General features: G+C 46.0%; 1 protein-coding gene and 1 long non-coding RNA gene across 5 annotated transcripts in view; one reads left to right on the top strand and one right to left on the bottom strand.

Moving 5' to 3' along the window:
- Nucleotides 1-14,335, top strand: part of GRIK4 (glutamate ionotropic receptor kainate type subunit 4) — a 411,473-nt gene extending 397,138 nt beyond the window's left edge. For 3 of the 4 annotated variants that reach the window (XM_081799270.1, XM_081799269.1, XM_081799268.1), the window contains 2 exons: nt 10,171-10,289; nt 13,839-14,335. In XM_081799270.1, the coding sequence (XP_081655396.1) occupies nt 10,171-10,289; nt 13,839-14,195 (476 nt within the window). In that variant the 3' untranslated portion in view covers nt 14,196-14,335. Of the gene's footprint in view, nt 1-10,170; nt 10,290-13,838 lie in introns of those variants that run through there. The other variant, XR_014138890.1, reaches the window with a different exon arrangement.
- LOC145716300 (uncharacterized) overlaps nt 1-26,097 on the bottom strand; it is a 283,741-nt gene that overhangs the window by 228,824 nt on the left and 28,820 nt on the right. The gene's annotated exons all lie outside the window — the stretch shown is intronic.

Here is a 26,097-nt window from a genome sequence, read left to right as displayed (position 1 = left end):
ATCTATCAGGGGTCACTGCTTTAGGAATGTTGTAGAGCAAAGCTGTTGCATTCAGAAATTGGTTTGAATAAGTAGGACGAGGTTGAAGTTGAGAGCCTTGAAAACTAGGAGGAGGCATTTGGACTGCAAACCGGCCTACTCTAAGCTTTTCCGTGGAAGGAGTTAATAGCAGCAGACACTAAGCCTATACTCTTCGGGGCCGGGGAACATCGTCTAAAACAGCCCACCGTGCTTGGAATGTCCTTGGTCTTCTGTTTTATCCTAAAAACACATGAATTTTGCAACTTATGACATAACTAGGCATGTTTATTTAATGTAAAAATGCTTTTTCCACCTCAACTCTAAGTAAAATTAGTGTCCCAGGGAGATGCTCCATAAATATCCCAGAGCATTGTCTATGTCTTGGCACCCTGGACTGAGTTGGAGTGTGTTGGCTCCAGACTTCAGAGGTGCTGGGCTAAGACGGGGCATGATGAAAGCAGGTGCTGGGATGGAATTCTGAGCTGTCACTGGCATTCATGGTGTCAGGGGACAGTCCTTGCCTCGGGAGGAACACAGAATCAAATTATTGACTTTTAAGTTCCAACAGTTCTTATAACTCACAGAGACAGTGTTGTTAGAAGTCAAGGTTTTTGATTTGCCAGAAGAGTATTTTGCAATACAGAAGGCTAATACTTAAAGGAAGCTTGGCATGAAGCTGGCACTAGAATTTAGAGAGTAGAAAAATAAGAGAAGACCCAGGCCACCTAGTCTGCAAACCAGATTTAAAAAATAAATAAATAAATAACACCCTGGCCAGGACAGGGAGCTTCTGAGCAGGAAAAGCGTATATAAAAATGTGGAGGGTCCCTGAGAAGGAGCTTTGTGCCCTGCTGGGACACAAGACAGTAGCAGATAGAACTCCTAGATTAGTTGGGGATTCTAAGAGGTAAAGAGATTTTTGCTTGCTTCTGGAGTTTGGGAAGCCCCAGAAAAATGTGTCATGCTACAGTGAAGACGGGGCATGAGAGATGGGACATCGGGACCCAGGGCAGGGAGGCCCCAGTGACAGGCCTGCATTTTCCTAGGCCCCACAAATAGTGGAAATCTAAGTGGAATCCCGCATTAAGACCAGATACCTGACCCACCCCCATGACACATAATCTCCTTCCTATCCTCGGACCTGAAATACATCCAGGGGTGGAGCAAAACAGAGAAAACACTGCATTTAGCTGAATTTAAACCCCAAATGACTGAGAAGTCGCTATGTTTTTGGCAATCGGTGGAAATGGGTAATTTATAGAAAACTTAAGTTAGAATTTTTGCCAAGTGATTGGCTTTGGAAACCCTTCCCCAGTCCACAGAGACTGAGGAAGACTGATCTGACGGCAGAGCCCAGGAGGGATGGAGGAAGGAGGCATACAGGGAGATCGGGTTCCCAGGGAAGATGGGGAGGTCGTATAGGAGGCTCCACTCTGCACTTGGGGACCAAATGTTTCCTACCACAGAGAAGAGAACGGAGCAGATGAAAAGGGGAAAATAAAGAGCGAGGTCACCCTGCCCAGGTCCCAAATGCTTCAGGAGATGCTAGGGTTCTGTCACCTGGCCCGTGTCAACTCTGTGCCACTGTCCTTTGGAAGGAAAGGGTGAGCTGTGTTAAAACATCCAAAGGGCCCTGTCTGGGAGATGCTGTGCAAATCATCATAAGAGCCAGGGCTTCAGCAGCTAGTGCCAGTTTAAGCCAGTGGCCCCATTTCTGCATGACCGAAACCCAAACAAACATGACTCAGACAGGCAAAAGGGCTTCCTAGCCAAGCGAAAGTCCGCGTGACCTCCTCCAAGCCAAGCAAGAAGCACTAGCCTGGAGCGAAAGGCGCCAGTGCTTGGCCTCTCTGGCAAATTAGCCATCAGACTTCACGGAATATAACTTCCTGCTCCAGGGAGCCCCTCCTGGGGCAGAAGAACAGGACCAGCATGACCCAAAAGATCTCTTCCTTTAAGTCTTTAAATGGTTGCCAGGAAAGGAGCCACAGGAACTTTTTTTTTCCTTGCTTCTCAAACCGAACAAAGGGCAGTCATATTAATATGCTTTCCCAGCGGCTCCTGGGTGATCTTTCTTTTCGTGATGTGAGTCCTTTGGCTTTCTCATGAGCCTAAAGGACGGGGGAGACTATGGAGCAGGCAGAGAGGGATGGAGGCGGGATCCCCTCCAGGGATGGAGGTGAAGGGAACTGCGAGGAAGGCCCTTTTGTCAGAGGCTTCTGAAACTGACCGTGGCTGTAGGCACTTGGCTTTCAAGTACAGCTGGTCCCTGACTTACGACGGTTTGACTTAGAGTTTTTCAATTTTCTGGTGTTGTGCAAGCGGGACGTGTTTTGTATACAGCGTACTTGGAACTTGGGGTTTGGATCTTTTCCCAGGCGAGCGATGTGCAGGATGATCCTCCCCTGTGATGCTGGGCAACAGCAGAGCTCCCAGTCACCCCGAGGTCCCCAGGGTCAAGAACCGATATACTGACAGCCCTTCTGTACCCATATAGCCATTCCAGTGTTCACTTTCAGGACAGTGTTCAACCAGTTACAGGAGATGTTCAACACTTTGTTACAAACGAGGCTTTGTGTGAGACGATTTTGCCCAACCCTAGACTACTGTCAATGTCCTGAGCACGTCTCAGGTGGGCGAGGCTAAGCCATCGTGTTCAGTAGGTTAGGTGTATTAAATGCACTTTCCACTTAATGATATTTTCAACTGACAATGGGTTTATTGGGACATAACCCAATCATAAGTCGAGGAAGATCTGCAGCGTGTACTAGTCAGTGTGCAGTAGCTAACACAATCCTTCTCCACTTTGTTATCCTATTGAAATGCAAGAAATTTCAAAGAACAGGATCTGGTGCTATCCTATGTCTAATCCAATATTATAGCTCAAACATCACTGCCAAGTTCCAGAGAAGAACCCTAACATTGGGATGATGCCACCAAGCCTAGTCTTTTTGCCAGGCCTCCCTTGGCTCTACTGCGAACCACAACATTACCCCTTCACCATACCTCCCAGATTTCTTTCCCTGCCTGGAGCTCAGTGACCATCTACCTTAGTCCGCAACTGAAAAATGAAATGGTAGAGCGTATGGAAGGCTTGATTCCGAGCTCTTTCATTTTCCTCTGCCCTTTCTTTTCAAAAACACTTATTTTATTTATTCTCTCACTCAGCCCCTATAAAAAGAAATCTCCGTTAGCCGCTCACAAATGCCGGCACCCTGATTCAAGGGGATTGGGTTACTGAAGGCTTTGCAGAACAGTTGTGGGACGAAAAGATAGTTGGTAAATTCCAAGGAAATCAAATACCTTTATCTTGAAAAACACAAGCTCACAATTGGGCTTCAAAGGAGCATAAATACACCACCAGGCTGTGAAAATCAGGGTCCCCTTTCAAGGATGGAAAAGAGGCCGGTGGTATTGACTCACAAAATCCTTAGAGAGCAGGAGTTTGCTATCTGGCACAGTGGGAATGAAAGTGGGAGACATCTTAGCGAGAGTGGGGGTGAGGGATGGGTGGGGGGTGGAATCGGGGGCCGTTTTCCTCTCTGTCTCTTCTCAGGGGCCCAGCCTGATTATCCCGGTTCTCTGGTTTCTCTGGAGAGAGCCAAGACTGGAAACCCAAATATGGGAGTTTAGATAGTGTCTCGGAGAGATGCTTGCAGTGGAAGCTTCTCCCTAATCAAAGCAGATGGATTGCTGAGAGATGGAGAAACTCCCAGGGGATGCCAGTTAGCAGGATCAGGAACAGAGGCAAATGGTGGCCCAGTGTGTCTGCATTAAAGGAGGTCGGCGACTATAAAGTCTGCAGCCCAGCTTTGTGTGGATCCTGAGCCAAGGGGAAGTCAGTAAAGCATCGATTCAAACGTTTGATGTAATGTTGTCAAGGAGAGAAGGGAATTTTGTAAGTGGAACTCATCACCCATACATACACCCACACATCACCCATACACAAAGAGTGACCCTCTTTCCTGGTTACTCTGGGTGGGAGGCGAGGTCCCAGGAATGAATTCAGTCGTCAGAGTATGGGGTTGCTGTCTGTAATCCCAGCCCTGTAGCAGGAGGAAGCCTAGTTCCAGGGAGAGGCAGTGTGGGGTAGGGGTAGGGATACAGGCTCGGGCTTCAGTTCGGATCTGGCCCTTGCTGCTGGCCATGGGACCATGGGCAAGTTACCCGACTCCAGTATCTTGGTTTCCTTGTCAGAAAAATGGAGGCAAACGTGGTACCAGCTTCACAGGGATTCAATTAAAATGTTTAGCCTGGTCACCTTGCTCCTAGGAAGCAGTCATAAAGGTCAGCTTTATTTTTATAAAGAATATTAGCGGGGCAGTGAGATTTATCTAGATTTCACATCTCAGCTGTGAACATTTGGGCCACTTAACTTTTCCTGAATTCCTGTTTCTTCCACTGGAAAATGCCAACAGTGGGCCTTCTTTAAGGTGTTTTTAATGATAATTGAATGAGATAGCAAATGTTTTTACAAATGAGGTGCTTGAGCTCGTATTTTGATAAATTGTAAAGCGCCTCCCCCAAGCTTTTGATAAATTGCAAAATTTATCAGATACCTCTTCCATCCCTCTTCTACGTCGTGTCCATTTGCCTGCTCTTCTTCCATCACTGTCTCGAGACTCTGCTGGGTCTAGTCAATGAATGTCATGGGAGGAGTAAATGGCGCACTTGCTCTTTCCGTCCTCGGCCGTGCAAACCTGACGAGTCACTTCGTATTTTCTGGGAAGGTCATACCGGTCAGCTCACACATGGTCTCGTGAAGTTGCCATTTACAGTAAATAAGTCCAGGGAGATGAGACCATTTAATATATTTGCATGGAGGTAGGTGAATGTGACTCTGAAATAGTGCTCGAAAGTCATTTTGGTCAAAGAATTCATGGGCTTGTCAAGTGTTTTCAGTGTAGAACGCCGCACAGAGCTTCAGCACACAGCGTAGTGCTCAGCTCACGGAAGCTTCTCAAGAAAGATTTGTTGACCAACGTCCAAAAACAAATACGCTCTCCCTTGCTGGGATCGTGGCGCCAGTCTCGTTTCTCTCTGTACCCGCCTCCCTGGCTCTTTGGCCTCGGCCTCTTTGCCTCCCAGGCCAGACCTACCCTTTCCTTGTTCAAAAGGAGCATCCCCGCATCTCAGTTGCAAATTTCCACAGTGCTACCGGGAGATATGCAAGGGTAGTAAGGCACGTGAATCCAAAAATGATTACTCTCAGGTCAGAACTGAAGGCAGAGCAGGTGCGTGGAGATTCAGATCTGTTCAGGGGTACTCCCTTGCAGGTTGCCATTCCCCTCTGTAGTTTTAGAGACAAGGAAAGTTGTTAGTTTGTCAACCATAATTCGTATTTGTGGACAAGCTAGGAGCGACACCAGAGTTAGTGTTCAATCAGCCAAGAGTTTGCAGGGGGAGTTTCGTTCCGTTTCAGCTGATACGGTCTTATTGCTGGGACATAGCTGAGGCTCTGAGCCTCAAGTGTCAAGAGAGACTCTCAGTCTGAAAGCCATCTGTCTAGGTGGCTTCTGTGGGGTCCAGCTGAAGAAGGGATGGGGGCGGTGATTAGCCAGCCCCCTCCTTGCAGGGGCCGAGGCGGCTGTGAGCGCATTGAGGGCCTGGGGTCAGACTGGAGGGTGTCCGTGCCCGAGGAGAGTCTGTGCGCTGTGGAAGGCATTTGACTTTAGGAGAGTGACTGATGGCAGTGTTAAGTAGAACTGCTGTGCTCTCCTAGCGCTCGCTGCCTGCTCCCACTCCATCTGCTTCTCAACTCTGACTCTGCCAGCAATCTATTCTTGCCTCCACTTTCCAGTAAGTTCCTAAAGGCATGGGTGGCACACAAGCCTCGCTCCTGGGAGGGGAGGCCGCCCAGCCAGGAATCAGCATGCTGGAGCTAACAGCGTGATTAACATGCTGGCCCTGAAACATGAGAAGCTGGGAAAGCAAGACCTGGGGGTGTTTCAGTGACGCATGCTTTCTACTCGCATCCTGTTAAAACCTCAGCTCCTCCGAGAAGCTTTCCCTGATCTCATCAAACTTATCCTGGCCCCGATCACCTGTCTGTGTTTAACCTTGCACCCGCTGGGGACCCGGTACCGTGGGTCCACGTTGTGGATTAGCCCATGTCAGTGTTCAGTCCACCCTTGGCCGGCCACTCTGCGCAGTCTGGGCCATCTGCCTCTGTGACCAGGCTCCGAGCACCCGACAAGGGCTGTCGCACTTTACTATTATTTCAAACAAAATTTAATTAGGAGTGGATACATTTCACAGTATGGATCCAAAGCTTTTGATAATACAGGCTTCTACATAGGAGACATCTTTATCCTCTTAGTTTCTGTTCATTCTTTCCACAAACATTTATTGGGCTCCGATTATGGGCCAGGCACCATGATTGTGGGGTTACAGAGTTGAATGAGACCTGCATATTTCCCTCAAGGAACTCATAGTCTAGTGGCAAATCCAGAGATAGCAGATCAAACTAAGGTATTATCTGATACAATGTTAGATGGATTCACTGCATTATCAGTGAAATACCAAAGCGGTGTATCTAACAGAGCTAGGTAAGATCAGAGAAGGCAGCCTGGAGGAAGTGACGATTCAGTGAAGCCTTAAAGGAAAGGTTAAGGTTAGCCCAGTGTGTGTCTGGGGGTTTGGGGTAGGCACCAGGCGGAGGTGCTCACAGGAGTAAAGGTACAGAAAAAAGATCGGGGCAACAATGCTGTGTGCTGGGAACTGCGAAGAGTTACTAGAGATGTGTCGCAGTTAGAGTTTGCATTTTGGGGAGATCACTCAGGCAAACTTAGTGGACGGTAGAGTTGAGCTATACGGCTGCAAGCAGGAAATCATTTCTGAGGCTGCTGAATAGTCCAACCAAGAGATGGTGGGAGCCTGAATGTGAATGAGGGAAGCGGTAGCAGGGATAGAGAGAAAGGTGAGAAATTGAAAAGTATGTAGGAGGCAAAATCAGCAGGACTTGGTACCAGCCAGTGCAGGAGGGAGAAGCAGGAGACCAAATGCAGGGCAGTGAGGAGACAATGTGCCTTAGAGCAGTCAAAGGCGTTGAGAAGGTTGCAAGAGAGCAATGTCTTTATAAAAATCCAAGAAGGGGGTGTGGTTGGCAATGCCAAGTGCTACAAGAGGTCACTTAAGATCAGGACTAGAAGATTTCCAATAGGTTAGAAACGTAATGTTCATTGGTGACCTTCGTGTGGGTGGTTTTAGTGGTGCAAGACAGAATTGCATGCGGTGATGAGTGAATAGGAAAAACAGAAGTCAGTTCAGATAGAACCACTTTCTTCTTCGGCTACCTTGGGCCTAAAAGCTTTTCCAAGCATCCAAAATTATGTTTGAGGCCTGAGAAAATTTATTAGCTTCGAGATGCAAAAAAGAACCTGCAAAATTAAATTAAGACATGTTTAATTAAATATCTCCAAAATGTAACATTGTTTCGACTTCATTAATTTTTAAATTTAATATTCATAAAAGCTTCATTACATTTAGAAACAATTTTTTTGGTTAAATTTTTCTCATTTTGCAAACATTCCCTGGTATGCACAATGATTGCTGAGAAATCATAGCGAATTATAAATTAACTGTTGCTTGCTACTCAGTCATCTCACAAGCAAAATTTTCAAAATTCGTTTAACATAAGATGTGGGTACATTTTCTTCTACTTGCTTTTATGTGAGATGGGGCCTCCAAATGTACGCTGTTTAAGGGCTTTAAAATGTCTTTAAATAGTTCTGATATAGACAACTGCTTCAAAAAGCTTGGACAGGGAAGGAAGGAGAGAGAAGAGGTGTTCACTCGACAGAGTTGGAAGGGGAAGGAGGGCTTCTTATTTTCTCTCTGAGAAGGGAGGCATGTGAGTGTGTGTATATGCTGAGAGGGAGTCAGGAGGAAGAAGAGAGTCAGGAGGGTCGGGGTGGTGCTGAGACAGGCACAGGGGAAGCAGCTAGAGCCCAAATGGCAGAATTGGCCCCACTGAGGGGGTTGTTCCCCTCTGTAGAAACAGGCGGAGAGGTTGAGGCCTTTCAGGGGGATCCTAGTCTTTTTTTTCTGTATCAGGCGGAACCATCCCAGAGTGATCAGAGAGTCTTATAGTACCTTCACAGTCACTTGGGGATTCTGTTTACCTGAACAGGTAGGCATCCTTGGTATCGCTGTGGTCACTTCCCCTTCGCTGAGGCCTTCCGTCCAGCCTTCTCCACAGCTGGAGTATCTAGTTCATCCATGATACTCAGATGCACATCACAATACCCATGCATCTGTTGCTGGAGCGGGTCCCAGAATACCCCAGCCTCTGTGCGCTCTTCTTTCTCAAGTGTCCTTTGTGACTGCCCCATTCACGTGGTTCCCGATGTTTCCCATGGTCAAAATCTTTCTGCCCAAATGATCCCAGGTTAGAGGGGCAGGTGTTTAAATGAATCCCAAGCACCTTCCCCCCCACCCCACGCCCCGGAGAGTAGAAATTCTACTCCAAACCCTATATGCCTTCCCTTAGAATTGAGTTTTTAAATATCCCCCTGTTTGGGGCTATTCAATAGAGAGGATCCAAATCTGCACAGCTCTCAAAAGTCAACCGTGGGGACCTGCAGGGCACAGTAAACAGAGCCCCTTTGCTGCATTCACGAAGGGAGCCTTGGTAGCAGATGATTAGTGTAGGCCGCCCCTGCACCGGGCAGGGCTGTTGTCAAAACAAAACAAAAAAGAAACAGACATCACTCGAGCCTTTGTGAGAGGAAACCTGAGGCATCTTGAAATGGCTACGTAGGGCTATTTTTCCAGCTCTCCAAGATGCAGAAATAGGGTCAGATTTCTGCTCCTGAACTAAGCTCATCTTGTAGTGGTGTGTGAGGTTGGCTTTCCCTAATGCTGACATAGCTCCGTGTCCTACTACTGATTACACAGACCCTCAAACGTGTGAGCATTCTGGAATAGCACAGGGCGTAAGCTACCCTCCTGGCATTTTCCTGGATAAAAGATGCTTTTTGACTTACGATTGTGGTCCCTCTTGAATCAGGGTCTCATGGGCTTATGACACTCCCCTAAAGTTTGGGTTTCTCTGATACCAAATAAAGCATCCAGTGACATAGTAAACTCAATGTTTGACACTGTGGAAATGAAACAACCATAAAACCCTACAAATATTTACTGAGTATATGCTATCTGCCAGGTATCATGCTCAGTGGTGAGGATACAACTGGAAACTGCCGGACGTCAAGGAACTTCATGATGTACATTGCTTCTAAAAATACTAATCTGCAAATGAATTTTAGGTCTGGCTGGAAAAGAATCACCTGTGAAATGTATTTTCAAATGCAGATTCCTAGGCCCCGCCTCCAGAGATAGGGATTCAAGAGGTCTGGTATAAGGACAAGGAATCTGTATTTTGAACAAGCTTCCCACATAGTTCTGATGGCAACCACTGGTCCAGAGGGATAAAAAAAGTTCTGTCTCAATAAGTATTTGAGTAACCTATTGACACAGATACATAAATGGAATTTTTTCTATCCATAGCTTGGTTGAAACAACTGCCTTATATCCAGGAAACCCAGTATTGTGAAGATTGACTAAATTTTTTATGAAACATCTAGAATTTATAGGTATTTTGGTATTATCATGTCTCTGGAGGCTAAGTCAAATTTTCACTGACCTTTTCTTAAAAAAAAAAAAAAAATTATTTATTTGGGAGAGAGAGAGAAAGAGAGTGAGCAGGGGAGGGGCAGAGGGCGAGAGGGAAAGAATCCCCAGCAGACTCTGTGCTGAGTGCAGAACCTGACGCTGGGCTCGATCTCACTACCCTGAGATCACAACCTGAGCCGAAAGCAAGAGTCGGACGCTTAACTGACTGTGCCACCCAGGTACCCCTGACCTTTTTCTTAAAATGACTCTCACCTCCCACCCCCAGAGGGCCTTTTGGAGGCTTCTCACTGGTCTCCTCCTTTTGCAACTGGATCCTACTTCCCCTTTTCTACTCCAGCTCTGCCACACTTTTTTTTTTTTTCAAAAGAATAATTATATCTCCTGCAAGGAAGATGTGTGTAAATCATCTACAAGACTCAAGTTCTGGTTGGTTAAATGACTTTCAGCATTTTGGTAGAATGATTATGTCTTGTAGCCCTCTTACGTTACTTTGTGTTTGTTCTCACTTTCTTACAGGACTGGGGATGGAGAATATTGGTGGAATCTTTGTGGTTCTTATTTGTGGCTTAATCGTGGCCATTTTTATGGCTATGTTGGAGTTTTTATGGACTCTCCGACACTCGGAAGCTACGGAGGTAAACTGTCAAATGGGTACGACCTCTAGTGTTGGCAGATGGGCTCACGCACCTACAAGTCATTTCAGACAAAACCTGTGAGATCCCATAAGAGGGTGGGGCACCCGCGGGACAGTGCGGCGGAAAGAATCCCAGTCCCACGGGCAAGAGATCTGGGATAAAGCTTCATCACTTACTAATTATGCAGCCACAGAAAGTGCGCTTAGCCCCTGAGCTTCGGATTCTTTTCCACAACAGCCCAGCCGATAAATACATGATGGGTGTTTTACACACAATGAATTCTTATACAACTATAATTTAAGATGCAGTGTGGCAAAGAAAAACAGGCCAAAGTACCAGGCTTCCAGTGAAAGCGAAGACTGGTTCTTCCGTCTTCAGTATGTTTTCGCCTTAACAGTAAAGACGTTTAGAGATATCCCAATTCACATAAGGCCAAGAAGTACATCATCCTTCTCAGGGATTTTGAATCCATTTAATTCCTGAACCTGTGGCTTAGAAACTGGGTTAATATAAATTTCGCACAGACTGAGAAGTCTGAATGGAAGGAAGAAGACTTTATCCCATTCTGTCTCCATTCTACCTCAGAGAAGGGGCACCAATCCTTACATGCTGATGGCATTATTCAGTTTTTAAAGTACGTTAGCTTCTCTCTCAGTCTCTCAACCCTCGGTGGTCGTAAGTCTCCTCCTTTAATTGATGCTGGAGAAACAGGGGTGTACATGCGCCCCTCCCTCTGGGGCCTTAATACAGCACTGCCTTCTGGTCTTTTTTTTTTTTTTTAATATTTTTATTTATTTGTTTGAGAGAGAGAGAGCATGAGAGGGGGGAGGGTCAGAGGGAGAAGCAGACTCCCCGCCGAGCAGGGAGCCCGATGCGGGACTCGATCCCGGGACTCCAGGATCATGACCTGAGCCGAAGGCAGTCGCTTAACCGACTGAGCCACCCAGGCATCCCACTGCCTTCTGGTCTTTTTACTTTTCCGTGCTCAGACTCTTTCCCATACCCACTGGGACTTCCAAACCATCACGCACTCCTCATATTCCTTTGCCCCTTCATGCATAAAGGTTAATTTTACCTCCCACCCACCCCCACGAAATCAGGAGTGGCTAGCCCCAAATTAAAACCCCCGTGAAAACTTTACCTACAGCTAAGGCCGCCCCTGCAGCCACAGCAGGTGCCCCTGGGCATCACTCTGTCTCTGCCCTCATCCCACTTGCCTTGGCTACTCTAGGATTTTCCTTTATGTTTGCTTCCTGCTCTCTCCCCAAAATCTAAAATTATGCTCAAGTTTATCCTCTATTTTAAAATAATAGTAGTATTGGGGCACCTGGGTGGCTCAGTAGGTTAGGCATCTGAATCTTGATCTCAGCTCAGGTCTTGATCTCAGGGTCGTGAGTTCAAGCCCTGCATTGGGCTCCACGCAGGGCTTTAGCAAAAAGCCACAAAATAATAGCAGTGTTCCTATTGCTCTTGCACTATCCTTCTCCTCCTCCAAACCAAGGGGATCCGGCTGTCTCCATTTCCTGACCTCCCATCCAGTCCTCAATGCAGGGCAGTCTGGCTCCTCCCTACCCCTGCACTGAAAGGTCATTGCTGAGGGGTCTAACCCCTCCCAATGGACAAAACCAAAGAGAACCCAATGGGCCTTATTGGACCTCAGTGTGCCCTCCACGAAGTGGACAGTTCCTTCCAGAAGCTCTCTCCTCCCTTGCCTTGCCTGACACCAAGCTTTCTTGGTTCCCCTCCTACTTCTCCCTCCAGCTTTACTGGCTTTCTCCCTTTGTCCACTCCTAAAACAGCAGTGCTACTTACTTACTCTATACGACTCAGTTCAGGTGTTCCTTTCCCTATGAAACCTTCCCCAGTTCTCCTGCCTTCTTCCCTGGACAAGAGGAGTTGATCATTTCTCCTCTTTTCCAACACCATTGCAACCTGGGCATCAACCACCTATACATTGTGTTGCAGTTATTTTTGTATCAGCCTCCTTGCTAAACACTGCACTGCCTAAAAGTCAGGACTGTGTCCACTATCTCTGTATTTCCGTGCAAAGCACAGTGCTTGATACATAGTTGACAGCCAATAAATGTATGTCTTGTCACGTGTAATAGATTAGGCAGGTGCTCTTGTTTTAGCTGTTACAGTTATTACTGCAAGCACAGAGATGTTAAGGGACTTGCCCAGAGTCTCTGATATTTAGTAACAGGTCTCAATTTAGTAAGTCTAAATGGGCCATATCCCATTAGGTGATACTACTTCTCTGCAGCCACTTCAAGTAGAGGATCTGTGCACATTTGGTTATTCTCAAGAGCTTAAGCACCTTGATGTACCTTGAAAAATTCAGTGAGGACTTCCAAGAGCTAGAGTGAAGAGTAAAGGCTCCATTAGCTATTTGGCTCTGGTAGAACAACTGTTCCATTGATAGAACTCAAAGACTGGAAGAAAGACCATGAAAGAGCAGGTTTCAAACCTAAAAAGCTTGGAAAGTTCCAAATTTTTTATAAATTTGTTGCAAAGTACACTTAGTGACAAAACGTGCACGGGTCCGAGGCTAACGTTAATGTTTATGGTCTGTATCCCACTCAGTGTAAAGGTCCATACGTTTTGCTACGGAAATGCTAAGGTGGTCTTTTCCAGTTTTATTGATAATCGACATATATTACGGTGTAAGTTTAAGGCATACAAGATAATGGTCTGATTTACCGATGTTGTGAAATGATCACCACGGTAGGTTCAGCTAGCATCTATCATCTCATACAGATACAAGAAAAAGAAAAAGGAAAGAAGGAAAAAAGGAAAACCAATTTTCTCCTTGGGATGAGAACTCTCAGGACTTACTCTCTTAACAACTTTTAATGTGCTTGAATATAGGGTCTGCCCCAGACCCCACTGGGTGTGATTACACAGTATACTTCACGTGTGTTGTATTACCTCTCTAAAATCGGAAATATTCTGAAACATGGCTGGACTCAGGCGTTTCTTTTCAGGAGACTGTGGACCAGTAGGGGCGGCGGTTGCTGTCGCTTTTGTTGTTATAGTATTATCTCGAGCTATAACCAGTTGACCCAAAGAGTGAGAGTCTTTAGCCTGAGAACAGAATGTTCATGGAGACATGGCTTTTTCAAGTACTTGAAAGACTGACCTGCAGAAGAGGGCCTATTTATTTAGTAGGCTTCACGTTACAACTTTAACTGGGATGGATGGAAAATTTCAGGGAGACGAATTGTGAAGTCTGTAGAAGGAAGCACCATTACATGGGCTCTCTCCCAACATGGTGAGGACATGGTCTTTGGAGGTGTCCAGACAAAGACCGGATGACCAGATGGCAGGGCTGTTGAACACTATGGTATGGAGGGCCTTCAAATGCTAAGTGGGAGGTGGAATGAGAGGATGGATTGAAAGGTCCTCCCAATATCTCCATACCTACGATGATATGATTCGGAGACCCTTCCCCCCAGCCCCCACCGGAACAGATACGCAAGGGACGTGCCAGGGACCCGCAGGGGGTGGTTCTGAGAGGTTGTTGGGCTGTGACCTCCTCCTTCCCTCCAGGTGTCCGTCTGCCAGGAGATGGTGACCGAGCTGCGCAGCATCATCCTGTGTCAGGACAGTGTCCACCCCCGCCGGCGGCGCGCCGGGGTGCCTCCGCCCCGGCCCCCCATTCCCGAGGAGCGCCGGCCACGGGGCACGGCGACGCTCAGCAACGGCAAGCTGTGCGGGGCCGGGGAGCCCGACCAGCTGGCGCAGAGACTGGCCCAGGAGGCCGCCCTGGTGGCCCGCGGCTGCACACACATCCGCGTCTGTCCGGAGTGCCGCAGGTTCCAGGGCCTGCGGGCGCGGCCGTCTCCCGCCCGCAGCGAGGAGAGCCTGGAGTGGGAGAAGACCACCAACAGCAGCGAGCCCGAGTAGCCTGGGGGGCGCCGGACACGTGCAGGCCCGGTGGGGAGGTGGGAGGGCCGGCCGGGGGTGGGGTGGGGGGCGCTGCGCTCCGCGGGGAGCCGAGACTTGTACAGCGTCCACGCTTCTCGCCGGAGCGTGGATCCAGGAACTTGACCTTTCAAAGAGCGCAGAGCCTGCCGCCCCGGCCAGAGCCAGCCCCCAGGGCCGGGAGCTGGGGCCACCCAGAGACGTTGCACCCCAGCGGCGAGGGGACGCCCTCCCTGCCAACCAAAAGGACCCATCTTCTCCCAGTGGGCCTTTCCCTCCCGCCAGAATTACAGAGTCTGGGGTGGGGGTCCCTGCCCAGACCTGTCCAATGAATTAATTGGTGGAGTCATCAGTGGAATATCCCCTAGGAAGGGGCCGTTGTACCCTGGGTCTAGTTCTTACAGGAAAACAAATTAAACTCAACAGGGAAGTTTTTCTTTTCTGGATTTGTATATTTTTTGTTAATGTTCTTCTGTTTTCCCTTCTTCCCCCCTTCCCCCGCCCCCACCCCACTTTTCTTCTTTGTTGTCCTCTCAATTCTAGCCATTTGTTTGGGGAGTGGTTTTTTGTTTTTGTTTTTGTTTTTGTTTTTTGGAGGGGGAGGCTGGGTTAGGCAATGGAAGTCTAAATAATCCGTTTCTTTTTCCTAAATTTTAGGACATGGAGCGGCCAGTGCGTCGGATTTCAGGTGCCAACCTCTCTTTTCTGAGTGGGAATTGGGGGCACCAGAGAGTGTAGGAGAAGGGTCTTGGGAAGGATAAGGTGGAGAGTCTCCAAAGTCCATTAAAGTAATTTTTCAAATGCCAAAATCCAATCAACTCCTAGTTTACTCAGAAAGACCTTGAAATGCCTGGGATTTCAGGGGTTACTATGTCTTCTCTTTCTCTTTCTGACTTTCACTGTCACTGGGTTTGATTTGGTCTTTTGTGAATGTGATCTCTAAAGAAGAGAGACAGGGGAGGAGAGCAGAATGCAGGAGGTGTCCTAGGGCCTTGCTTAAGGAGCAGAGTGGGGTGAAACACTTTTCCCATACCCTGGCCTTGGCTTCAGATGGAATGTGCTAGTCACGGGCGGGGGGTGGGGGGGCACCCTGTTGGTATTGTGCAGCCTTTGTGAACGGCATCTTTTTTTAACCAAGCTCAGTAGCTGCCTATGAAGCCAGACCCCCAAGGCTATCATGGATTGGGTGATTTCTTTATACTAGACGTGAGACTTGGGTGCAAGCCCATGTGTGTGTGCGCGCATGCGCACGTGTATGTGTGAGTGTGTGCTGTGTGTGTTTATTAAATGGAAAGACCTTAAGTAATCAAGAACTTGCCAGGTTCCTAGGAGACAGGTGGAGTCTCACAGCTGATACACAGGCCTGGGAACTGGGGACTCTTGAGCCCTAACCTCAGCTTGGGCAGAAGTCCCCTCGCTTGAGTTTAAGTAAAGCATTTAAGTTCTCTTCCACATCCGAAATCAGAGTTACTGATGCTTTCCAGGCTCTCAGATGGCTTCTAGTTACTGCTCTACTTGTGGGATGTCTGCAGGGTCCAGTGCACTCAGCTGATGGGAGGGGTGAGGCTTCCCAGCAGCTGCGTGACCTCTGCTTGGCTCTGCCAGTTGGGAGTTCCACGCAGAGAGTTTTCATCTTCTGATGGAAAACAAATTCTATGCAATTTCTGATTGTAAACTTAGAAAATTCAGAGGGAGAGAGAAATAAACAACCCCTACCACCACCACCACCTTGAATCGAATTGTCCTCACATTTCTGTTCTAAATGTACTAAAATAAAGACGTCTTTGGAAGATGATGAACTTAATTCCATGTTTTGTTTTGTTTTGTTTACCATTTGGGTAGTTCAACATCTTCTGTATGCCAGGCCAGTTAGTTAGAACTGCTATCCTGGGGGCCAGTTGGGACCCCGATGATTCCCATTAAGGATGCCAGTTTTGTCCTACGCTGACCTTCTCTCTCATGAATTTGAATCTTTTTTTTTTCTTTTCCTCTTTAACCATCAAATGATGGCAAGCTCTGAGAGGACTCGAGTATTTTTTTCAACCTTGCCTCGAGTCTCGTGGATTGGGTGGGAAGGGCACCGAAGGCCGCCTGACCACAGACCCCAATGGTGCCACGCTGTTCCAACCCACAGCTCTGTTCCTTGCTTCCAACAATGTGGTCTCTACTGTCAGATCACACTGGGGGCAGGAAGGGTTGTTTTTTTTTAAAACTCGTTTTTATGAGCAGGATATCTTGATCAATAGCAAACTTTTTTTAATGGATTAGTGAAATAAATGTCCCCATGAATCATTTATAAAGTCTGTTTCTTTCGCCGCGTGGAGTGAAGATAAGACTGACAGCGCTAGACGGTTTCTATTAGCTGCTGGGACTATCGCTGCACCTCGCTCAAGCTGGTCGGTGAACCTGCAACCGGCTAGTCCTCTTCCTTGGTTTGTCTCCACTTTTTATCTGTTGGTTGTTGGCTTTCTTTTCCATTCTGTATTTTCTATCTGACTCTGTATACTGTATAAAGTAGTTTTTTCTTGTCTGTTTATCTTTCTTCGACTGGAATATTTACAATAAAACAGAAACAAACCCTGAAGTGTTAGTGATGGATGAAAGCTGTTTGGGTTTGGGAAGGATAGTTTGGTGTGTCCAATATCCAGGTACTCTAAAAGCAAATAAAAATATAAACCCACTTGGTGTCTTCCCCTCCACCTGCCCTTCTCTTTCTCTCTCTCTCTCTCTCTCTCTCTCCCCACTCTCTCCAACTCCCTCACCCCCTTCGACTCTTTGTTCAGATCGCAGAACGGTCTAGGTGGTTTCTTTCAATTTGTAGTCCTGGGAGTCTGAGCCAACCCCCCTCCGCTCCAAACGGATACACATGTTAATGAAGTTTGGGATTTGTAGGGTTTTGTCTTTCTAAATGCACTTTCACAGAATAGCCATCTATTGATGCCCAGGGTAACTCTAGTCAGATATCACCCCAGATTCCACTGGGAGCTTGAAGATTACATCAATTAAAATATAATACTTTGCTTTATTTCTTTTAATTGCCTTGCAGGGCCCCAACTGTCACAAGATCTCTACCCCAGAACCCAGGTGGGGTGTAAGTTGAGCGTGTAGATGGCCGAAAATCTTTTGGCTTCCTCTAATCCAGTGCTCATATGAGAATATTCATCCTGGGAACTTGCCAACCGGCCACCTTATTGGTTAGGTGAGACTGACATATCATGATAACCAATCCACCAGGGGCCACTCTGTGAAAGTTTATTAGTTTTGGATTCCAAGGAGTTGAATTTTCTTCTGGAATCCAAGGGGGACTTCCCCATGGTGTAGGAGTCAAATACATGAGGCCAGCAAGGGCTGGGGCATTTCAGACACGGCAGATTGGTGGTTGGAATGGAGCTGGAGAGAACCATTTGTGGCTCTCCCACCAATGGGGTGTGCACAGCAAGGTAAAATAGTCTGGAAACGATAAGGGAGATTTAATTCCCTGACTGGTTGTTCGCTCTCTTGGGGTAATAACAAAGAGGTCTGTTTGGAAAATTTAGAAAAGAATCCTTTCATAAAGATTTTGCTGAAAGCTGGTGCTTCCTATGGGGCCCTCTCAAGACAGAAGTTAAACCTTTAGTTACGTTGAGCTATGAGTTATTCCCTTGCTTTCTGTGAAAGATAACTTTCTCCCCATAGGCAAGTCCCTACCATTACCCAAAGGGTGCCCCTAGGGGGTGTCAGCCTGGTCATCCAACGGTGTACCTTAAAGATTGGTGATAACATGCCTTCAAAAAGCTCTTCTCATAGAGAAAAAATATATATTTTACTTTATTTTATTAAAATATGTGTCTTATATAAATATGAATATGAATATAAATATTTATCTATATATATAAGGAGAGATATAGCTCTATTTTACAACTTGGTGTGGTTTCCAGAGGAAAAAAGTGGCCAAGTTTTAGAACTGAAGGGGTCAACAAACCTGTTATAATTTAAGGACCACCAGGCAAGAGAAGTTCTGTCACTCTTGATAGAACATCATTGTTCAAATTTTATTAATGCCATACTCCTAAATCTGAAGAGTGAATGAAAAAATACTAATATTACCATTACACAGTTAACACCGGTGTTGAGAAAGAAAGAAGTCTACAAAGGCAATAAAATGGAAAACAACCTCTCTGGTCAAAAATGGCAGAAGACTTGAGGCTCTAAGAAGGAAGGAGCATAAAGAAACTGAGCCTGTGATCTGTCCAGGTATTAACTAAGGGCAATGCATATAAATATATCCCTGGCTGGGATGTATGGAAGCGTGTCAGGGAATCAGTGCCTTATGACTGAGGTTGTGTCTGGGGATTTAACCGTAGTAACAGGTCAGACTGTGTAGAGTCCATATTATGGAGAATGGAGATCAAACATGTGAGTGCAATGATCCTCCTGCTAGAAAATTAGCTGAAAGATCGTGCCCACTTTCATATTCCTTGAGCCTAACCTAATGTTCTCTCTTGACTATACCAGAGAAGTCAGAGGGACCAAAGGACCTCTCATCCTGTTGGCACATTTTTTAGGTTGGTGAGTGACCTTGAGAGGGTATTTCTTTAACACACAGCACCAAATTAGATTCTGTGGGATGTAATGAAGAAGTGGAAGAGATTATCCGTACTCTACCTAGGCAGACAGAGCTCACCTATGAAGAACAGTGGAGGCAAGGCATGAAATACCCAAGTGCTGGAGTGTGTGATTTGGCATATAAACCACGTAGAAATTCAGAGGGGCTAAGGACGCTCTCTAGGTGGTTGAGACGGGCTTAGTGGAGGAAGCAGGACTGTGACTTGGGGTTGTTAAAAACAGTTTTCATGGATAGAAAAACAAGGCTTTGCTTCATCTCCCTTGGAGTGCACTATGGTTAATTCATGTTGAATTGAGCGCTCTTGTGATGAGATAGCTTGTTGTTCCTATTGTTTGCCTTCATCCACATGTTCCTTTTTGTGGGACTCTAGCTCTCCTATTATGCCCCTTCCTGTTCGCTGCCAACACTGGAGATTTGTACCTCTATCTCATTCCTGGGCTTCTTTAAATTATATTAGTGGGATTAGTTGCAGAGACAGACAGCCTAGCCCCACGGAATACAGAAAGACTAACTGAAATAAGCAATGAAATGGTCTGAAGTGGATGATGAGCTCAAATATTTTTTAAGCTGGGGAGAAGGAGTGTGAATACAGAACTGAAGGTGGAACCAATGTGAAAAATTAATACAGAACCAAACCCCCCAATTTGTGATGTATAGGAACATCGAGAATGATTTTCCTTTTCAGTCCATTAAACCATCCTGTTATCCATAGCACCCAGCGTCCGCCTGGAAAGTTATTCTACTTGGATTGTTCTGATTAGGTTTGTGGTAGCTTTTCCATTAAGAATAACAGAACGTAACTTCCATTTCTACATCATCTGTAATCCCGTAGCACTAACTGAGCATAGAAAAGCGTTTCAAAGCACCAAAACTTGGTCAAATGTGAAGGTCACGGAGAGAAGTCACAAACAGGTAAACAGCATCCAGCAGCAGTACCAGGGGACTGTGCATGCCCACGCGCTCAAATGTGAGGACAGGACTTGAAGAACTAGCTTAAGGAGGATCAGGTGGAAAATGGTTCTGTACAGAGAGATTTAAGTTGTGTTTCTTTGCTTCTTCCCTTTCCCCTTATGTAGGCTGAACCGTGCGTGTGTGAGGGGTGGGGGGAGTGCATGTGTGTGCCTGTGTGTGTGTGTGTGTGTGTGTGGTTTAGCACAGACCTGCAGGTTCTGTCAGTGCTCCCTATGCCCATTTCAAAAGAGAGAGGATGCTTTGCATTATCGCTTCAGCCTTTCTCCATGCTGCTAGGTAATATTGCCAGGTTTAGTCCTCTGGCTTAGTTCCCACTGAGTGATCTTTGATGTAATTTATTTCTAAGCCAACCATATATGTAGATGCATGAAGTAAAAGATGTTTTTTCCCCATTCCCAGTTGAGTGTTAAGAGGCCTGAGCTGACTTCTTAAAACCTCTTTCCCTCCATCCCCATCAGCTGCCAAGCAAAGTCCCTCTAGTATTAAGAAGTGACCAGACAAAACACAAAGCTGATAGTGTTACTGAACACAACCTGTAAGAATGAGAGCAAGGCGGGTTGACTTCCATTTACACTCTGTACTTATCAATAGCCATGTCCATTTTAGGCAGAAAACAACTTTCAGAAAGGTCAAGACAATGGCACTGTTAAAATTTGAGTGGTTGGGTTGGCCAATAAAGTACAGAATTCAGAAATAACATTTTTATTCAGCTAGCACATCTTTTGTTCCAAACAAAGCAGCAGATTTGCTGAGGCTGCCATTATTTCCAGAGGATTTAAGGTCCTCCCTGATCCAGCGCAGGCTGATCTTTCAAACTTCTCCTGACAGTTTTCTCACCTACCTTCCATCCACCCTGCAGTCAAACCATACCACTTCCCATTCTGTCTTCATCCTGTTTATTCTGTGCTTTTCTTCTGTGTCTTCACTTGGGCAGTGCTCACCTCCTGGAATGCCCTTCCCTGTCATCTCTATATTGCCAAAGCCTACCTATTGAAGAGCTAGCTCACATACCATCTCCCCTGTGAAGTCTTCAAGGATTCCCATCACCAAAGGAGTAAGGAAATAACCTCTCCCTCTCCTGAACATTCCCAAACTTTTTAAACGGCCCTTAGTACTTCCGTCATTGAATTATATTTACTTGATACGTATGTTGTTCTTACCCTCACCTTCCAGAGTAAGGCACCGAAAGTGCAGAGAAATTGCCTTTTTCATCTTTTATTCTTTCACTGTAGGATTCCTGGCACATATTGAGTTCCCATGAAGGAATGCATTGAATGAGGCAAGTTCAACCGAGACCAAATGTACATAAAAATGCTGCGGGTGGGACACTGAGTGGCAGGAATTTGTTAATATACCCTTGATCTAAAGCAGTCATGCATAGAACAACTTAATAATTTATACCAGGCAAAAATATGATTTCCCTTATTTTACTGGGGCATGAACCGAGTGGGGAGAGCAGGTTGATAACATTCAGAGGCTGATGGAGCGTTGGTTCCAGTCAATAGGTACAAGGGAATGTTTTCTTCCAGCCGTCTACATACCCTCTCTATAGGTTAGAAGGATTCTGCCTCCCAGCTCCCACACTGGCTTTTGAAAAATCAACCAGCCTTCTCCCTTCTCTCCTCATTATCCTCAGAAAGTGATTTCTGCTCAAAATAAAATTACCAAAACATGGTTCATGGGCTATCCATTTCAGTATAAGTCCATCAAAGTCGTACTTGCTCAGAACAAATGGGATCGATCTTCTTTAACAACATAATCAAAATCAACTTCAGTCTCCTCATACTTGCCAAGAAAACCAAAACCTTTCCCCTTGGTGGTTTTCTTTTAAAATGTAAAACATCGTCACAATTTGAAGGTCAACAAATTACAACTCTAGCACATAGACTGATTACCATACTGAGAAGTCTCATCAGTTTTGATGAGTTTCAAAAATGCTGTTTTCCTTAACATATACTTTAAGGTTCCGGTTTTTTTATATAATTAATAAATTAATACACATGCATTATAGAAAATTTGGGAAATCTAAAAAGGAGAAGAAAAAAACAAAGGAACCCAAATGGCAGTACCTAAAGAAACTCAGTATTAAAATTTTGTCTTCTAGTGATTTTTTTAATAACATATAATGTATTATTTGTTTCAGAGGTACAGGTCTGTGATTCATCAGTCTTACACAATTCACAGTGCTCACCATAGCACATACCCTCCCCAGTGTCCATCACCCAGCCACCCCTTCCCTCCCACCCCCCTCCACTCCAGCAACCCTCAGTTTGTTTCCTGAGATTAAGAGTCTCTTATGGTCTGTCTCCCTCTCTGGCTTCGTCTTGTTTCATTTTTCCCTCCCTTCCCCTATGATCTTCTGTCTTGTTTCTCAAATTCCTCATATCAGTGAGATCATATGATAATTGTCTTTCTCTGATTGACTTATTTCACCTAGCGTAATACCTTTTAGTTCCATCCATGTCATTGCAAATGGCAAGATTCTGGGTTTTTTGATGGCTGCATAGTATTCAATTGTATATATATACACCTCATCTTCTTTATCCATTCATCTGTTGATGGACATCTAGGCTCTTTCCATAGTTTGACTGTTGTGGACATTGCTGCTATAAACATTAGGGTGCACCAAAGACACAAATGTAGTGACCCGAAGGGGCACGTCTTCTAGTGATTTTCATTTGTTTTTGAACCATTGCGATCTTACGGTGTGCTACTACATTATCTTTCTCTCCGTACACATCGAGCTTATCGAACAAGATTGTGAGCTACTTGAAGGCAGAAATTAGGTACCACACTTCTCTGGGGTCCCTGGAGTAGCAAACAATAAGCCTTGCTCAATGCCCTTAGCCATAGTAGGTGCTGGAATAATGAGTGGCTTAGTCACTGATTTATCAGTCAATGAATGAATAAAATCTATAAAACAAGGTTCTTATTCTTTGAACATTTACAATCTGTGTTCAAAGGCAAATGTATAAACATTCTCACCTATATGTCACAATATATGACTGTCAAATGAAGGATGGGATACTTGTAGGATACTTCTTAGAGGTGACACGTGGTGAGGAAAGTGGCCTGGGTGGGACATACCTGGAGGGGGTAACTAAGACGGAAGAATCTGAGCTTCTTTTTTTTCCAACCATCCAATAAGCCCCCAGTAGAAACAGGTTGATCTACCTCCAGCCAGTTCCCATTATTCTACCCAGAGCCAAGCAGCCTCTCCATGGACTCACTATATTCTATACAAGCAAAAGAAACCGGAGCTCCTCTCTCTGCACAAGGGGAATTACCCAGCTAGTGTCTCCTCTCAGCTCTGGGACAAGGAGGGAATTCTAGGCTACAGAGGCATGCGGTGGATACCTTTCTCCACTGGTCAACCTAAGAGAAAGGGGTTTTAAAACTTTTCATAGTTCTTTCTCTCTTTTAAGTTTGTCTGCTCAGGCAGAGGTGCTGAAACAGTACTCTCTGCTGCCTGGTTATCTGATCATTGTGGTCTCAGGGCCCCCATTATGCAACCTGTGCTGGAACATTCTGGAGCCGGGTAACTTGCTTTAGCTCTGATGGGCAGCATGTGAGGGACACCCCAGGGACCTAGGGGGCTTCTCAGATGGCCTGAATTCAATGAATAGTTCCCAGCTTAATCAATAGGGGCATAGCAATCAGGTGGATGTAAGTAGGGCTGGATCTGAAGGATTTCCAAGTAATCGTATTGGAGGATTGCCCTGGGTATAAAGAAATGTATAATATCAAGCCACATTTGGCATGCTCCAGTGAAGGCTGTGGCAGCTTGTCTGACAGGGTGCCCGCCTCTTTAACAGCTCTTTTAATTCCAGATGAAATGAAAATTCCCTCCTTAGTCGTCATTAAGGCTCCAATTTTATTTCTCATTGTTAAACCATGAAGTTGGCCAAAACATTTAAATTAAGCAAAATGAAGAGATTTATGGGCAAATTGGAGCCTAGGTGAAAAATTGAAGCCTAATCTCCAAAGATTAAGAAAAACACAATAACCACACAATTGGGGGGGAAAAAAAGCAAATCTCAGAGTAAACAGGGGGAAATGTTCTTTCTTATTTTTCCCAAAGAACCAGCTCTTTAAAATTGAGTTTTTAGATGATGATTTCATGCTTGGTAATACCCACATGATTCAAGAACTGTTGGAACAAGACATAAATGGTATTTTAGTCTCCGTGTAGAACTAGAGAAGTTATGTCAGATTGATAGCCCTAAGCAGCCGACAGCCTCCTGCAGAGAAAGAACACTCTGGTGAGGGCAACATGAATGATTTCAGATCCCCCTTGCCCTAAAGACAGACTCCTGCTAGGTGGCCAGTGTGGGGGTCAGAGATTAAACTTGTTTCATCTTCAGTTTCTCCACTGAGCGTGTCAGGAAGGGGCTGTGGTGCCAGAGGGGAGTATGTTTCTAGCCAGCTGGGTGTTCGTGGGTGAGCATAGGGCTGAGGCCCTGTTTGGATTCCTTATCAGAGGCCACCTTCCTCCCAGAGGAGGATGCTGCTGCAGGGGCAAATGTGAAATGCTAACTGAGAGATGGAAGGTTCCAGAGGCCAGCCACCTAAGCCAGCCAGCCACCATTTCAAGCATTTTAATTTAAGACCAAAGAGTGTCATGGATAATCATAATCTCATCTGTTGGTCCTAAACCTCTTCCAGCAGTGAAGAGAGGCAGTTACCTTAAGGGCAGTGAGGACAATGATTGCTCCCGGGGGGCTTTCAGAGAAAAATCCATTTACTTCCAAACGGAACGGTTAAGGCTTGCTCTGAAGGTAAGTGGTATGATCTGGAGGCTAGTGTTAATTACTGCCGGACTCCTACTGTCCCCCAGATACTGCATCTCCCCCATAAATCTGCTGTGGTACCTGAAATTGTCAATAGAATGTACGATATGGAGCTAATCATTGTAAGTCAATTGTTACCCAATAGCAGAGATAAAGCCTGGGAGAAGTCAACTTCTGTGAAGGTATGAAGGCTCATGCAAGGTGCGGGGCCAGCAGACCTGCCTCCAAGGACGCTTAGGGGGCTGGGGGTTGCCAGGAAAGCTGGTCCCAGAGACGGAGGGGTAGGGGTGGGGGTGGGGGAGGAAGGGAATGAATGTTTCTTCCATGTCTGTTGTGTTCCAGACATTATACAAGGTGCTTTCACCTAAGTGATCATATTTCATCCTCACAGTACTTCTGGAAGGCACGTACTCTTACTCTCATTGGAGAGCTGAGTAATCGGAGGCTCGGGGAGCTGAAGTAATTTGCCCAAGTTCACAAACCTTTGCCAGCACGGATGTGAACTCAAGTTTGCCGGCAGCAAAGAGCACACTCTTTCTGTGGCATCATGCTAACCCCCTGGAAATGAAGAAACGGGGCTTTTTCACAAGTGAGTCAGCCAGGATCCACCTGCCTAGCAGCCTATAAGGGAAACTGTCTCCCTTTACAACCCTTCCGAGATCAGAGTGGAGGTAGAATCTCTACATAGAACAGAAGACTGGATTGATAACCAGATTTCAGTCCCCTCAAGATTCACCTTTCCCTTGGAGTCTTGTCACCCATTGCTCTTGCCGCCATCTGTGTCTCCAGGGCCACTTCTGCTCTTTCACAAATCGGGACTCAAGAGGCTTAAGACTCCTTCCTTCATTCCTTGTAGTAGGGCTGCAATAAGGCTAAAATGATGAAATAAGACTTAATTAAAGGCTCAGAGATAACAGAGGGAAAATAAACACGGATTAAGAGGCAACCTACTAATCAGGCCGGGGAGTTGTGGCTGCTCCCCAGAGCATGACCCAGCCTCACAGGGCACCTGCCCGCCCAGCTTCCAGCCTGCCTCTGCAGCGCAGGGGCCAACCCCTCCACCCCACCCCACCCCACCCTACCCCAAGCACCCAAGAACATCTTCAAGCGTGTCTGAGGAAGTTCAGCACACTGTTTAAAGTCAGTCTTCACGTTCCCCTTTTTAAAAAATTTTATTTTATTTATTTGTTTGAGAGAGAGAACACAAGCAGGAGGGGCAGAGGGAGAGAGAGTCTCAAGCAGACTCTGAGCTGAGAGCGGAGCCCGACGTGGAGCCTGATCTCATGACACTGAGATCACAACCTGAGCTGAAACCAAGAGTCCTGCCCTTAACCAACTGCGCCACCAGGTGCCCCCAGTCTTCCCATTTCTAAGCAACTACTTTCCTCATGCAGATGGATGCCAATCTTGACTTATTTATCTATTGCTAACACCAAATTCATAACCCAATCTGAATAGAAAAATGTAAATAGCATAGGAAAAGGGGAAGAACTTTTTACAACTTGTTAAAATATGA

This window comes from Leptonychotes weddellii, chromosome 11 (assembly GCF_054177405.1).
Source record: "Leptonychotes weddellii isolate Sample4059 chromosome 11, ASM5417740v2, whole genome shotgun sequence".
Lineage (NCBI taxonomy): Eukaryota > Metazoa > Chordata > Mammalia > Carnivora > Phocidae > Leptonychotes > Leptonychotes weddellii.
This window is presented reverse-complemented; position numbering and strand designations above follow the sequence as displayed.